Consider the following 17136-nt stretch of genomic DNA (forward strand, 5'->3'; position numbering starts at 1 on the left):
AAATGATTTGAATGATTTTTGCAGTATATTTTTGGGGTGTCTAAAACTTGGGTGAGACTTAATTTAAGAATAAAATATGTTTATTGACACCTGGAATAAAAAAAATATATATTGTTGAAAAGACAGAACTTTTATTTGCTTACAGGCCAACAGAAATGCTCGAGAAATATGGAATTCCAGTAACTCCAAAAGAGTTTGTAGATGTTTTTGGTGCAACACCTTCTGGTCTTTAAAAATTGAAAGAAAATGTCATGTTCGATGTGAATCAATGTAACCTAATGTTTATTGCTTTGATGCTTCACAGACCAAAAATGTAGAAATAGTCATCTTAGGAGATTTTGTCAAGGATCCACAACTCCTCCTGCCAAACTATTTTCCATATTTGAAAATATTAAATGTTTTTTGCTCATAGCATTACTGGGACACTGTTTTAATGTTGCTGTACTGCTGTGGTTGCTAAACAAATTTGGTTCTACACGTGTATTTACCATTGGCCTATGGATATACTATTGAATATTAAGAATACTGTCTGCTCATGTGTACTCAAATAAAAAAAAAACTTTGGAATTGTAATTTCAAATTCAAAGAAGAGTCATTTAAGTTTATATTTATTTATCCTGTAAACCATGTGCTTTCAAAATTCAGAGATGACATTTTGCAGTAACAGAACTGAGAGTATTTGAAATTTATTTCATGAATACCTATGTAGAACATTATTTTGGTTAGATATATCATGTTTCTTTTAACACTGACTGGTTCAGCTGTTCATTTAGAAAAAAAACAAGAAATATTGTTTATTTTTATGACTCAGTGAAACTGATTTTTAAAAACTGCTTATTTTATATCTTTTCATTTTATATGGCAAATATTGTTTCCAAATACAAACAGACTAAAAAGAAACAACAAATACAATTCAAAATAGAAACTGAACAATACACTGGAACATCACATGACTGAAATATAGCAGGGCAGTTAAAACAGAAATGTGTAAACCTTACATACTTTAACTGTTACATGGTTTTTGTTGTCCTGTTTTTGTTTTGTTTGATAGGTTGTTGGCGGTGTTGTATTAATATGTGTCTGCTTGAATTGATACGATAAATTTCTATTGAAAAGAAAAACAAAAAGAAAAGAAAACGTTCAGACAGAGCACTCGGAACGAGTCTGCACACACATTGTTTCAGTACGACATCTATTTTGTGAACTCCACTGTTTGACTTTGAAGTACTTCCTGTTTCCGGTCAGAGTGAAGGACTGTAGCAGCGGCACTCGGCTGCTGGATTCTGGTCTGAATTGAGTTATTTCTTCACGGCGAACATGTTTTTACAGAAACTTTTTTCTCCACATAGTCTGATACCACGGTAAGACTCTCTCCACCCCCAACCCAAACCCCCCACCCTCTGTCTCTCTCTCTCTCACACACACACACAGTGGAAATGAGTGGAAAGGAGGGCTCAGGTCACATGTCTCTAAACTCTGTCTAATGTTTTATTTCCTTTGACAAATGGCACAAAGTAGCTCATGAGCTAACGTCGCACGGTGGTACATATAGCAGACGTACAAACACGTTGACATGGTGCAGTGTCATACAAAACAAACGAGTATAACAAAAGGCTACACACACAGACACACACAATATAATAATAAAATATAAGTAGGGAGTAGGGGGAGAAAGATGGGGGTTCTCTGCAGGGTTAAACTCCTTCATTAAATTGCAAAGTTTTACTGCATTCTTCTCTTCCTTACATGTCAGAGATGAAAGTAACACACAATTGGTTTTGTTTTCATGAATCTGTTTTTATGTATAAAACCTTTCCAAGAATTATGATTGTGTTAATTGCCAGGCCCTGTGTTGTATCTTTTACAGGTACAACAAGCAACATTTTCTTTTCTTTTTTTTTTTTTTTATTAAAGAAATCAGTCAATTTATCAAATAAACAATCATGTAAATCATCCTAAAACAAAGCAGTAACAACTTTATGTTCATAAAACAGATGATCAGTAGTTTCAGTGTGTTCATCACAGCATGAGCAGTTGTGATCTAAACAAAACTGATTGATAAATTGATGCCGTAAAAATTCAGCAGAGGGGAGTATTTCATTCATTTTAAAGTGAACTTCCATTTGGTGCAGGAAGAAACTTTGATCTCAGGCTTTCAGCTTCTGTGTGCTCCACATGTTTGGACTTATTTTTCAAGTCTTTCCTGTCGCACTTATTTTCAATATCGGTTAAAATGTTGATCATTTTCTCCAGTAATTAATTAGTTGTTTGGTCCATAAATGTCAAAAAATGGTGAAAAATGTTGATCAAAATCCAAGATGATGTCCTCAAATGTCTTGTTTTGTACAAAGCTCAAAAATATTCAGTTTACTGTCAGAGAGGAGGAAAGAAACCAGAAAATATTCACATTTAAGAAGCTGAAATCAGAGAATTTTGACTTTTTTTCCTTAAAACATATCTCAAACTGATTAATCCCTCTATATACATATTTCCTCTTCACCAGTGAAGCAAACAGACTGAATTGTCTCTGAAGATTGTTCTAACAGTGGTACATCCAACATTACAGTATATTTTGTTTGTGTCTAAATGTTGGTGTGTGTGTATATGTGTGCAGGTGTGTGTGCCCATCGCTCTCAGCTCTCCGGTCACACAGTGCGGGGCTCAGCCAGGCGTCACTGCTTCACACTCAGGTTCCTCAACAGAACTCCAACAGGACGTCGGTGGTGCGCTGCGGCCGGCAGAAATATGAGAGGCTGTACCCGGTGATGCTGGTCCGACCTGATGGATCCACAGTCAACATCAGATACAGAGAACCCAGACGCATTCTCATGGTCAGTGCACCATCTCCTCCACCCTCTGCTTCTTCTCTGTACACTGCCTCACACACTGAAATGTCTCAATCAAAATAACTTAAGAGAAAATTCAATTTCTTTTTTTTTTTCATTCAAATGCTCAGTACATGGCATATGTACATGTATATTATTGTTTTCTGAGTACAGGAACACAAGGTAATTTTTTATATTATGGAGGTAGAATCCAGTACATAAAGAAGAAATAAATAATAAATAAGGAAAAAAAAACAAGAAAACAACAGAGAGAAAACATGTCACAGATATATCCTCATACATCACTCTAAAGGAGTGCTAAAGTCCAGAACTGGTCCCAAAGAGATACTCTGTCCTCTTGAATGGCACTTATTCTACTGAGCATACATTCATAAGTTGATATTTCCACCACTGTGTTAAGACATTCTTTCAGTTTCTGGGCCTTTGTTGCCTTGTAGTGTCTTAAAATAAATCAACAGATGGTTATTAAACCCACAATAATAGTAGAAAATGCACACTTGGATATGTGTGGTATTTAGGACTGGTCCTCCAGTTAACACAACTTTGGTCAACTGGGATTTATGAACCAAACCAGCTACTTAAAATTTCTAATACTCTAATCCAGAGTGGTCTGACCAAACGACATTTGCTAATATACAATACAGGAATGTTCCTATTGCAGTGTCTTAATGGTGTGTGATTATATCTATGCAGTACCTTATATTGTGTGAGCTTTTCCCTTACTTCTTTCTTTCATCCCGACACAATTTTAGACCATTCGTCACCTTCAGTATTTTCCCTGAGATCCGTTTGCCAAATCAGTTTCAAATATCGGAAATATCACTCAAGAGAATCAGTTATTTTATAAAATTGTGAAGCCTTGCAGCTTTGCCGTGGTAGTTTCAGATGGTTTATAATTGTGTTATCAGCAACATTGCAGGACTTTGACTAATACAACTTTTTATCTGTAAGTACTTAAAGAAATGTAAGAAAAATTAAATTTCTGTGTTCATAATTTTGTCCGTTCCTCCTGCTTATGCTGATGTGACTGACAAACTGCATGTGCACATTTTTACAGGCAGTTATTTCTTTTATTTTATGGGTGGCAGTAGTTCAGTCCGTGAGTATTTGGCTTGGGGACGGACGTCCAGCTCGGACTAAAAAGTACCTGTTCCTGTTTCTGGGCAGCATCCATCACTGTACCACCTCTCCCACAAAAATTGCATGTGCATGTGTGTATATAAGCCTGTGTGTGTGTGTAAAGCAATTAACAGTGAAGCACAAAAAATCCCTCAAGGGGAAATAATAAAGGATCTTCTTCAGATTGAAGTGTGGTTATATGACGTACCTGAAACCATAATCTACTTGCTCAGAACATGAAGGTGCAGTGATCACCTAGAATAGGAGTCCATGAGTATGTTTAGTCATGTTCTGTATGTTTATTGTTTTTTCTTTGTGTGTTTTTAAGATGCCAGTCAACTTGTCCACTCTGTCTGAAGAAGAGCGTCAAGCTCGACTGAAGAAGAGAGAGGTGAAGAAGAAGATAAAAGAGACAGTAGTCCACTATGAAGATGACTTCAAAGCTGATAAATACAGCCACCTCTGGAAGAAGAAATAATGTCTTTACATGTGAATGTAAAAAACAACCGGAGAAAGATCCCTACAAACAGACTTTTTTATTCACTCTCAAGCTTCAGTTTGTATACAGTATGTTTAAAATGGATTGCTTTCATGCCAAAAAAGTCATTCCTTCAAAAGAGTCAGTCACAGGATGCTGAAAGCCAGACTAGTGGCTTTTTGTTTTTTTGGCAAGATGGAGCTCTGCTGCTGAGTTAGACTAAGACTTTAAGGTTTCTGTCCTTGAAGTGTAAAGAACCATTTATATCTGGAAGCTGTAACAATTTAAGTTAATAAATTGTTGAAAAGCTGTGTGCCCTGGTGAGGAATTTTCATAAAACACACAAACTTGTTTGAAGCTTTCTAAATTCTCCTGTTGTGAGAAGCTTGATGAACACATGCCCTGGTTGATACTGTCAGGTCAGGACTGTTCAGTGTCAATAGCAAGTGTAAAAAATTGTAAAAATGACTGGGGTTTTGTTTTTGGTTTTTTTTTAGTTATGTTTTTGGGCTTCTTTTGCCTTTATTTGATAGGATAGCTGAAGATAGACAGGAAAAGGGAGGTGAAGAAAGAGGGGGTGACATGCAGCAAAGGGCCACAGGCGGGAGTCAAACCAGCGGCCGCTGCAGAGGACCGACAGCCTCCATACATGGGGCTGACACTCCACCAACTGAGCCAAACAGCTGCCCTGACTAGGGGTTTGTGCTGCAGGCCACACAGAGAACTGTCAGTTATGTCTATAATTAACTCTCAGTTAACAGTCAGGTGGGATTACATGTAACAGGGTTATGTAATCTGGATACAAAAGAGATAAATGTATTCCATTATAGTTACAAATACAAAAGATGAAGTCAGATTACAGATACATTCAGTAAAAATAGGGATTATCAGTAGGATTGCAGTTTCAAAATAAAGAATGATAAACTACCATGCTCAGATTCCAGCTTCTTAAATGTGAATATTTTTGGGTTTCTTTACTCCTCTCTGACAGTAAAAACTATACTATGGGGTTGTGGACAACGTAAGGCATTTGAGGACGTCATCTTGAGCTTTAAGAAACACTGATCAGTATTTTTTCACCTTTTTCTGACATTTTATGAACCAAATAACTGATTGATTAATCGATAATGAAAGTAAATGCAGAAAAGACCTGAAAGATACACAAAGGCAGCGTGTAATAGCACACTCATCATATCTAAACTAATAACTATTTTATGGCATCCACATATTCATTGAGTTCATTTTTGAAAACAGGAAAAATTTCCACCTGAAAGTCAAACACACTGTCCTTCAAACCAGACAATTGGACTCGAGTCATAGGGACTCGGACTCGAGTCGACTCGAGTCGCAAATTTGACGACTTGCAACTCGACTCGGACTTGGAGGGTCAGAGACTCGAGACTCGACTCGACTTGAGACAAGATGACTCCCCTCGACTTGAGACAAGATTGATGACTCCCCTCGACTTGAGACACGACAAACGAGTCCCTCCCGCATCACTCTCTCACCTGACTGCCTCTCTCTCCTCTCTCTCCTCCCCCCGCGCGCGCCCGCTTCACCACGGTGCAACGAGCCCCTCCTTCACCTGACCGCAGCGCTCTGCTCTCCTCCTCTCTCTGCCTCCTCTCTGACAGTCAGTCAGCTGTTCCTGTCAAAAACATGACGTGTCGTGGCTTTTATACCTATGGATGTTAACATTAGAGCTGGACAGTATTACGTTACAAGGCTGGTAAACATATAGCTTCGCTGTTTGTTTTTGTTTTGTTAGTTTTTTTTACCCTGCGCTACGTTGACTTTGCTTGTCTCAGCCATAGACTGTAAAGGTCTCAGCTTTATGGTCATCACCTTTTAAAAAAATATTTAATAAATCTCTAAAGCCTCTATTTTCTTCTTCTCTTCTTCTCTTTTATTTTCTTCTCTGTGCATCGGACTTCTACCGGCCGCACATAGAGCGTACTGAACAAAAAAAAGACAACGTCAAAGTTTGATGGCCAAACCATTTGTGTGTGTGTTTTTTTTGTTTTTTTTGTTTTTTTTTTTTTGGGGGGGGGGGTTCTTCACTATATTAAGGACAACTAGGGGGGGAAAAAACTATTATGATAACTCAAATATTAGATTTTTTTCCACAAATAGGCCTGTTTTGAAATATTTTAAATAATTACTCCATAATTTAATGAGGTCCCACCCATAGATATAGAAATATAAGTATATAGTTTCTTTATCTATGGTCCTGGCAGCCCCTGCACCCTCCAACCTGGGCCCAGGAATGTAGCCTTTCCCCATCTACCTTGGTCTAAATGATCAAACATGTAATGTAAGAATAGATCAAATTAACAGCTTTATGCTTTAATCCATTCAGACTAGACTGCATGCTCTTTTTTGGATGAGGAACAATAGTGAGACTTGACATAATCTGCGACTTGACTTGACTTGACTCGAAAACCTTGTGACTTGACTCGACTTGACTTGCCCATGACAAAAAAACTTGGGACTTGCTTGAGACTTGGACCAAATTACTTGATACTTGCTTGGGACTCGGATTGGAGGGACTTGTGCAATTGTCTGATAAATTGTAATGTTAAAGGTGATCCAAGACTGACTGTATGTGAAAGTAAGCTGCATGTTACAACAGTATCTGTGTTTGTAAAATCTCTGTTTAGCCTTAGATATAACATTCGTATGCATTCATAAAAACGATGATGTGTATTTTCAAACATAATTTCAAGTAATATATTTTTGGAATAAATAGATCAAACAAAAATTTGGAGGCTCCCCGCAGTAACTGAAGACACCCTAGGGGTCACACTCATCACTCAGGGTGACCGCTGGGTTAATGCATTAAGTGCAGTATTGTTTAAATGTAACAAGAGCAGGTCTTAGAAATAAAACTACTAACAAGAACCATAAATGGTTCTTCAGCTTGGCCTCATAGGAGAACTCTTTTCGCCTCCTGGTGAAACCTTTTATAAAGGTTCTACTTGGAAACCTATCAGAGAGTTCTTCAAATAACCCGACATAAAGGGTTATACCGAGAACCATCCACGAAAGGTTTCACCCAGAACCCCCAACTAGAGGGTCTAATAAGGGGGGACCCCTTCTTGGGAGTAATGGTCCCACCCAGAACCCTAACTTGGGGTTCTATGCAGAACCATATTTGCCTGTTGAGTTTGCTGTATAGGTTTATTGAACTCTATTTGTTTGTTTGTTTTTATTTATTTCTATTGTTTTATTTCTTTTTCTTTCATTTTTTTTTACATGTTTGAAATAAAGAATTTTAATTCTTTCATTCCAATATGAAATGTTTGTACCGTTTCATCTCTAGATACATGTGGACTACATGGACACAATGTATGTGTTATTTCTGTATAGCAGACCATTGCTAAGACTAACAGACCGTTGTTATGAAAAACAGACTGTTGCTATGGATACTGTTCTAATCATAGACTCTGCAGGAAAAATAGAGTCACTGTTAAATTACCAAAATCACTTTGAAATGAATATTTTGTGTCAATTTTTTGATTTTTTTTGTGAATAACCATATATCAAGCAGGATAATGTACAGTGAGCAGGTCGTTATTGTGAAATAAATCATGACAGTGTGATGCAGAACCCTGCAGGATCCCTTACATAGCAGTGTTTCCCAAACTTTGTTCCTTAGGATCCACTTTTTAAAAAGATAAACCATCAAGAAACAATCCACAATAGGCCTTATCAACACATTTTGGTAAAAGTGCATAAATGAATGGCTGTGACCAGTTTTACTGTCATTTCCAGATCGTCTTATATTATGTTGACCTGTGTTCTCGAGAACATATTAAGTATTTAAGTTCTTTAAATCAGAAATAAATGCATTTAGGCTGTGTAACAATATAGGACCTTTTAGCCTAATTTATAAACCAGACAAAATAAGTGAATTTAAGCAGAATTAACAGGCTCTCAATTTTTCCTGTCATCAAAAAAACAATATGTGCACATTTGAAATTCTTTTTAAAAGGTTACTACAGATAAAAATTTTAAATTTGCATTAATTCTTCAATGGTCTTTAATGTATTTGATGACTCAAATAAAATCTTAAAATCGAGTTACTGGGAATGACTTATTTGCTGATTTGTAGTGTAGTTTCAGTTGGGAGGCAGCTTTCCCAAACCATAACCTCTTATTTCAACAACATATATTTTATTTAAAATCATGAGGCTGTATGTAAAAAAAAGTCCCACATTCTCATGTCACTACCAAAGCAGTGTAAGGTCCCATCATTTTAAAGTACATGTAGTATTTTTTTTAAATCAGGGTGTAAATTTAGGAAATGTCACAACCAAACCACCATTGTTCAAACCATTGTTTTCTGCAATCAAGCAACCTTTTTCGGGTCTTATGGCAGATCTTTTAGCATGTATGTGTGTACAGAACTGTTCAGAACTGTAACTGACCATATGCTGATGAGCATCTTTGAGATCTAGTCAACAAAACTGACCGATCACTGTTTGTCCCTGATTTATTCATCAGACAAACCATTTAATATCAAATGTGACACACAGTGCAACTTTAAATTCTAAAAAACAAATGACCAAGAAACATGACATTATTTTATTTTATTTTTTATTTATTTTTTTGATGTACAAAAGTGATGTTCATTCATGTGGCTGATGGTGTTTAAATGTGTCTCGCAGATCCAACTCAGGAAGAGGCGCCCAGCCCAAGCTCTCCAAGAAGACGAGGAAAAACTCCCCACGAAGAGTTCTTAAGACACAGGGGAAGAAACCTCGGGAAAGGCAATTCAAAGAGAGATCCCCCTCTTCACGGACGGCTGGGAGTATATATGTGAGTATGTGCAATTTTCTTTCTTTTTGTTTTTAGCGTGGGGAAACCAGAGCTCCTGGAGGAAACCCACGTAATCACGGGGAAAACATCTGAACTCCATGCAGAAAGACCCTGATCCAAGTGGGTTTAAGATTCAGGATCTTTCTGCTGTGAGGGGGGCAGTGCTGACCACCGTGCTGCACAAACGTAAAGTCTTGACCCTCAAACAGCCGTTTTCAAAGTGCTGTTTGGGGGTTAAAACTGATTAATACTCACAAATACCTGTGTTTGTGTAAGTCCCTGTCCCTGAGCTGGAAGTCTGTGTGTGGGCTGTAGATGATCTTCAGACGCCACACATGAGTACACGGTACCACTTCTTCTTCTTTTTCTTCTTGGCTAGCTGACTCTCGAGAGCTGTCAGCTGGGAGTTCAGGGAGAAGTCTTTCTTCTTCCACTCCTGCTCCTTTTCCTGGAGAGTCTTCCTGAGGTCTTCTGTGGCCTGAAGGAGGGATGATTTTTCCTTCTGCCACTCGTTATGATGAGTTTCCAGCTGCTGTTCAACCTTCTGCAGAGCATCTGCAAGAGTTTTGTTTTCTTGTTTCTGCTCTTCAAGTTGAGCCGCAAAGAAAGTCTTTGATTTTTCTGTTTCTTCCACCTTGTGCTGCCAGCTGCGACGCTGAGTCTCCAGCAGATCCTCTGCCTTTTTCAGGGCAGAAGAAATCTTCCTGGTCTCTGCTTTTTGTTCCTCCAGCTGGGCTTGATGGGAAGCCTTGACTCGTTCCAGTGTCTTTTTTGCATCCTCCTTCTGTTTAGCAAGACTCTCCTCCATTTTGTTCAGCTTTGTTTGCAGCTTATGAGCTTGATCCCGCTCAAACACAAGTTCGGCCTCCAGCTGTTCAGCCTTTGTGCGAGCCTCAAACTCTGCGGTGTCCTTTTCAAAAAGCTGTAACTTAAGGCCATGAGTTGTCGTCTCCATGTTGGTTTCAGCCACGGCACGCAGCTGTTTCTCAACACAGACCTGTAACTTCATGGCCTCGACTTCACTTTGAAGGTCCTCGTTCTTTTTGGTCATGGCTTCCAACTTGACTTCAAGTTCTTTGGTGTAGGATGTCTTCTGCTCAAGGTCGCTCTGAGCTGTCCGCAGCATGAAGCAGATTTTCCTGAAACGTAATTTCAGAGTCTCAGTATCTTCCTGTTCAGAGCGGTTATGTTTGGCTGGAGCCGCGTCTAGCAGGGCTTGCAGTCTACATATTTCACTCTGCATCTGCTCTTTGCTCTTGTTGTCCTCTTGCTTGTCCTGGAGCTGATCGATGAGAGCGGTCAGCGAGTCCACGTGGATGTCCAAGTGGAGCCTCTGCTCAGATCGACCCCTGGTCAGCCTTGCCTCGCTGTCCTTAAGCTCGCACCTTATTTCCTCCTCCAGGGAATGGAGGTAGAAATCAAGGCGTCTGGTGGCGAAATCCTTGACTTGATGAGTCTGCTGATGGATCTCAGCGTTGTTTCTCCTCTGCCTCCTCTGCTTTCTCTGACTTTGTGTCGTTTCCATTGTAACTCGTGTTTGAACTTGTAAAACTTCTTTGCTAACTTGTGACGATGAAATTCGTGTCTGAATACTCGACAGTGAAAATCGTGTCTGATGCAGGTTTGATTCTGAGAAGCCTTTTATAGCACATTCCAGAACTGACTTGATGACATCATCAGAACACGGTTCTTTGATCTTGTTGTTGCTATGGGATACCATTTTTTTTTGTTTGTTTTTTTTTCAAAGATGGCTGACTGAATTTTTTAAAACTTTATTTGTAACAAAACAATTACAACAAGGCATAGAAAAACATTATAGAGGAATAACATACAAGGCATGGTATAGAAAAGTAATTTAACATTGATATTATAATGCAGAGCAATAAGTAGTAAAAAAAAATAAACTAAAAAAACAGAAAAACAAAATTGTGAAAAGGAAAAATGCATTAAGTCGATCTAGGGGTCATAAAAATCTTTCAGTTCTTCAGAAATTTTGAGGAGAGACTTGGATTATTTTCCTTCCCTTAATTTTAAGGCACTCAGATGATTGGCCATAAAGTCCCTTTAAGTAACTGAGAAGTGGGGTTTAATTTTCCTCCATTTAGATGTGTAGATTAAAAAAATGCCAGTAGTGTAAGGCTGTTTAATATCAAGTCACCTTTAGTGTCCTTGAGATCAATACCAAACACAATAGTTTCTCTTGTGAGAGGAACATGTAGTGGGATTTTGGATGGTAGCAAGTCCTGCAAGTCCTCCCAGAATGTCATACAGTATAGACATTGACCTGTGGACAACCTGTGGTTTCAATTTCAGTATAACAAAAGAAACAATTATTGTGATCAATGTTAAATCTCTTTCTTAGCTTTTCATTGGATGAATAAATGTTGTTGAGAGTTTTAAAAATGGATTTCTTTGGTTTTAGGGCTGATAGGGTAAGTGATATATTTGGTTCTCCATTTTCAAATTTCTCAGTCTGAAAACAGTTGGGTGACAGAGTTTCTGTGAGATTAATTGGGAACAGTACATTATTCAAGCATTCCATATCAATTTATATGAATTTCACTCAGTTAAAAAAATCACACATGACTGCCTATCTATGTTTTGAACTAACAGTTTGACTGATATGGGAATTGCTTTAATCACTTTGTCAAACTGAGCACGTGTGCAAACTATATGGTACTTCAAAGAGAAGTTTTCATACGATAGCCAATGTCCTAGATCACTGATGCGATGACTTATGGTGATGACCTGGGTGGAGACGCCACCTTTTACTCAGGCCTTTAGTGCTATTCATCCATCTAAATAGTTTTGGTGTGAGTTGCAGAGTTTTGGAGGTATCTGCTGTAGAGATAATATAATCTCTATGGCTCTCGGCTTGTGGCGCTCAAAGCATCAAAAAGTACATTTGAAATATTGTGTAGACTTATTTTGGACACCTCAGTATATAAATAATGAGCTCACAAGCAGAAATTAAAATTCAGTTTAATTAGTCAAGAAAAAACTGCTTGAAATAAAAAAAAAGTAACGTAGGACGGAAGTGCCACTCAGTTCAGCCTTCAGAGCCGAGAGGCGAAGAGGAAAGATGAAGGAGAAACAGTTGATCCTTCTCAGTTGTTGAAGTGAACCAAACAGTATTTGCAAACATGTTTCAGTTTGTTTTTGGGGGCTTCCTACATGCCAGATGGGAGGAGTTCAGTGAGTTTAAAGTATAAAAAAGCTTAGTATTTTCTCTGTGATGGATGACTTGGTCGATGTTATGTGTGGCCCGATCGGCTTCATTCCATCGTTCTTCACTATATTAAGGACAACTGGGGGGGGGAGCTATTATGATAACTCAAATATTAGATTTTTTTCCACAAATAGGCCTGTTTTGAAATATTTTAAATAATTACTCCATAATTTAATGAGGTCCCACCCATAGATATAGAAACAGAAGTATATAGTTTCTTTATCTATGGTCCTGGCAGCCCCTGCACCCTCCAACCTGGGCCCAGGAATGTAGCCTTTCCCCATCTACCTTGGTCTAAATGATCAAACATGTAATGTAAGAATAGATCAAATTAACAGCTTTATACTTTAATCCATTCAGACTAGACTGCATGCTCTTTTTTGGATGAGGAACAATAGTGAGACTTGACATAATCTGTGACTTGACTTGACTTGACTCAACAACCTTGTGACTTGATTCGACTTGACTCGACAACCTTGTGACTTGACTCGACTTGACTCGACATAACCTTGTGACTTGACTTGACTTGACTCGACATAACCTTGTGACTTGACTTGACTTGCCCATGATAAAAAAAATTGGGACTTGCTTGAGACTTGGACCAAATTACTTGATACTTGCTTGGGACTCGGATTGGAGGGATTTATGCAATTGTCTGCTTCAAACAGAAAGAAAAATCTGCTGAGATGAACTTTCTGTCCAATCCAATCCGTCGCTTCACACTCCATATCAGCAGGTGGCGGTAATACACCATAAACTGCTTACCAGCTGACAAAAACAAAGAAGAAGAGATTTCTCGCGAGATTTCCGTCCATCCACCAGAGTGCGTCCTTGCTAAGTCCGAAATGGGGTACTGGGACGCTCCAGAGGGCACAGACTGCGTGGAGAAAACATGGATCACCACCAAACTGGGCACGGCTTTAGGTAAATCTCAACACTGACGAACACCGATAGATACAGGAGGTCCGTCTGACTGTGAGCGCTAACTGACTGTGTTGACCTAGCCTCAATGTTTAGCTAATGCTAATGCTACTGAGCTAACTAGCGGGTTAGCCCAGCACGGGTACTGTATGAAGGAACCTCTGTTCAATACAACGCTGAGATAAACCAGTTTTATTGTTGTTTGCTTTTTGTGAGAGTTTGAGTGCGGTGGTATTACTGCGGTCTGTGTTTGAAACCACAGACAGCCAGTGTGAGTTCTCAACGCGGCTGTTGCTAACACAGTAATTTGTGTAGGTCTGTTGACAGTTAAGACACCCTGAGGTCTGTTGGTTGAACTTACAGAAATATGATTGCTACCAAAACTAATAATACTGACGATGTCCCAATTTTAAATGTTACTTTTTGTCTGGCACCATATAACAACAAAACTACCTGTACTGACCACTACAGCACGTCACTAACATTGTCACCACTGATGCCCTCTAGAGAGACAGTTCACATTAGTAAACACGTCACAACAATCACACTTGAATACATTTAAAATTTGAGCCGATTGTGATGTTATATAGGCTATGACAGCCAAGCAATATATAATGCCATGCAGTCAGGCTCGGGGAGTAACGGATTACGTGTAAAGGGAGTACGTAAACTGGATGCAAAAAGGTTACAGATAAAAATATGTAATCGGATTAGAGGTACATTTAGTAAAAATGAGAATTATTAGTAGGTTTTAAACTAAAGATCAATATCCTACCATGCACAGTGCACATACAGCTGCCAATTCATTATTATGGTCTCTAGTGATAAAATGCTTAACTGGGTGGGAATTTCAACTTTTTATGTCTTTAAATCAGTCAATCAATAAATCAATAACTTGCACACAACACAGGAAGGAACAGCTGCACAAACTAACCTGACAACAAAAACATATTGGGCTCTGCTTTATCACAAGAATGAGTGTCATTTGTGTCATTTGTGTCATTTGTCATGAATGCCTTTGAGGAGAGATTGTGTGAAAGTGTGTGTCTGTGATTCCACAGTCAGCCCATGATGATTGTTGTAATTTCTTTTTTTTCTTGACTTCAAGTTTGTTTGTGTGTGTTTTCAGGCCTGGTTGGTTCAGCGTATCACATAGTGGCATTCCAGCCTGATTCTGCAATGGCAGCGCTACAGAGGGCCACCAATACAACTGTCACCATGGGTAAATATCCATATTAACATTCAAAAAAGCTTCAGATACACATGAAAGATTCCTCCTGCTGGATAAGACATGGAAACCTTTCAAATCTATCAAAGTGTTCCAAGAAAATATTTTTATAATATTTTTATTTTTTATTTTTTAAGTCCTATAACACACTTGAATCATCATGACTTAATAAAGGCTGTGACTTTTTCGTTCCTGCTGTACACACACCTCCTGTCAGGCATAAAAAAAAACCACCCCTGCTTCTTAAGAAAGCCTAAAATCTGAGCAGTCACTGAAGTAACAAATAGGTGATGTGTGATTGATTTGCAAGTCTTTCTGTTTCCACCAGGTGGACTTTTCTATACCAGATTCCATCAGAGTGGCTGTGTGCCCATTTCGCCTGTGTTTAACTATATTATTTATGATATTATTTGGACAGGACTTCAACTTGTAACAGTGTTTCTATACTGTAGTATTGCAGGGTTTCCCACAGGATTTTGTGAGACTGTGGTGGGTGGACCTCAGACCCTTGGGGCCTGGGGACATGCTCCCCCTGAGGACAAAAAGTCAAAATTATGAGATAAAAAGTCATAATTATGAGATACAAGTCATAATTATGAGAGGAAAAGTTTAAATGATGAGATGGAAAGTAAAGTAAATATAAGATAAAAATTATGACTTTTTATATCAGAATTTTGACTTTTTAATCTTATAATTATGACTTGCAATGGGATTTTTTTTCTTTGACTGGCAGAAATGGGCTTCCATAATATTGTTATTATCATGATATAATTTATTTTTAATCTGAAAAAATATATATGATAACTTATCATAAAAATTGTTGTGAATTATCCTTGCAGTTTGAAGCAGGCACTTCAACCTCACTGTTTTATTTAAAACACAAATTGCTGCAGTACTACAGTGTTTCACACAAGCATACTGACAGAAATGTGATGAAGTACTGATCTTTGTATTCCACAGATTGCATCAGATTTAATGCTAATTTGTGTGTCTGTCTGTGTTACACCAGCCACCATGGGAGCCATCTTCGGCATGGCGACGTGTCTCAGTGCTCAGGCTCGTGAAGCCCCGGACGACCCGCTGAACTACTTCATTGGGGGCTGCTCCTCTGGGATCTTCCTGGGAGCCAGAAGTAAGTATCACTCCTGGCTGCTTTCTGTCCGTTCAGCTTATTCTACTTCCTGTCCACTCTGCTCCTCAACTCTGTGATCGTGGAAACTGATTGATTACAGACATCATTTTTGCAGGACCTTACAATTTTGTAAATGACTGCAATCTTTTTCCCAAACGTGACTAATCACTGTAATTTCTCGAGTTTCAGCAATCCTTATAGTCCTCCATACTAAAATCATACGACTTAATGTGTTACTATTTACTTTTTTGTTGTATTTTATTTATTTAATTTTTTTTATTTTAACATGCGTACCATATCATTGTCATTGACATTTATTAATGCTCTTTGCACATTTATTTTTTTATGATTTTGTGCTGGTTTTGAGTTTGAACTTCTTCATTTACATTTAAAGCATATTTTGAAACTTTGGTATGGTCATTTTGAATGCCCAGAACAGAGTGTGGTTTGATTCTCCCTGGAACAAGATCCCTTTGATTTTTAATGAATTATACACAAATAAAGATAAAAATAAAAGAATAAAAACAATTTGCAATTATTCCTGTTTTATGTCAGAGAACGTCTAACAAATCAAGCTAAGCTTGTCTAACTGAAGCCATATTTTGTGTGTGTGTGTGTGTGTGTGTCGTTCTCTAGCCCACAGTGCTATGACTGGTACCACAGCATGTCTTGGTCTGGGTACACTGGCTTTCTTCACAAAAGTGGGCAAGACGGAGGGCTGGAAGCTGGCTGGACCCCCCAAACTATGAGGAGTGAGACGACCGGAAGATGAACTATATGTTGTACAAAGATTTAATGTAATAAAGTTCTTGTGAAAAAGACAAAAAAAAAAAACAACTCTGCGTCAGTTCACTTGATTTCATCTCAGTTGTTGAAAACGATGCTCACTTTAATTCCAGAGGGCTGTTTTACAAACTCAAGACTGGAGATTAAGCTGGGATTTTCTAGTTAGCCTGGACTCTGTTTCATGAAAGCAGTGGCACATCAGTTACCATGGAGATTTATTCTGTGCAGCCAGCCTGCTCCAGACCAGGCTAACAGCCAGCCTTCATTAATCCTGGAGCTGTTTCTCTTCAGTCAGCTGTCACTCCAAACATAAACCAGTGTGTTTTTACACTTACTTCATGTCCTTATGTCTGTGTGCTGCTTTAGTTCATCATCCTGCATTAAAACACCACAGATACATTCAGTTACTTTGTTATTTTAACATTGTGACCATAGTCATTTTGAAACCTATTCAGGTTATAGTCATCATTGCTGTTATATTGTGTTTACGAAGCCTGCTGTTCATCTTGTTAGAGGTTTGATGAAGACAATATTGCAGTTGTAAAATGATTAGAAATGTCTTATAAAGTTGTAAAG

The 17136-nt window shown here is 38.3% G+C and overlaps 3 protein-coding genes across 3 annotated transcripts; 2 read left to right on the forward strand and 1 right to left on the reverse strand.

Annotated features, from left to right (window-relative positions):
• The first annotated feature begins 1746 nt into the window (after positions 1–1746).
• Positions 1747–4757, forward strand: mrpl55 (mitochondrial ribosomal protein L55). The gene is made up of 3 exons (XM_084723060.1): positions 1747–1761; positions 2547–2831; positions 4294–4757. Exons 1-3 carry the CDS (start codon positions 1747–1749, stop codon positions 4441–4443), a joined length of 450 nt encoding a protein of 149 aa, XP_084579186.1. The 3' UTR covers positions 4444–4757.
• A 4829-nt stretch (positions 4758–9586) lies between these two features.
• LOC146323444 (uncharacterized) lies at positions 9587–10898 on the reverse strand. The gene has a single exon (XM_084723069.1). The coding sequence runs from the start codon at positions 10787–10789 to the stop codon at positions 9587–9589; it is 1203 nt and encodes a 400-aa protein (XP_084579195.1). The 5' UTR covers positions 10790–10898.
• Positions 10899–13259: 2361 nt separating this feature from the next.
• Positions 13260–16611, forward strand: ndufa11 (NADH:ubiquinone oxidoreductase subunit A11). Its single transcript, XM_084722108.1, has 4 exons — positions 13260–13417; positions 14544–14636; positions 15652–15774; positions 16411–16611. Exons 1-4 carry the CDS (start codon positions 13339–13341, stop codon positions 16521–16523), a joined length of 408 nt encoding a protein of 135 aa, XP_084578234.1. The 5' UTR covers positions 13260–13338; the 3' UTR covers positions 16524–16611.
• The last annotated feature ends 525 nt before the right edge of the window (positions 16612–17136 follow it).

This window comes from Lutjanus erythropterus, chromosome 7 (assembly GCF_056507025.1).
Source record: "Lutjanus erythropterus isolate fLutEry1 chromosome 7, fLutEry1.hap2, whole genome shotgun sequence".
NCBI classification, from domain to species: domain Eukaryota; kingdom Metazoa; phylum Chordata; class Actinopteri; order Lutjaniformes; family Lutjanidae; genus Lutjanus; species Lutjanus erythropterus.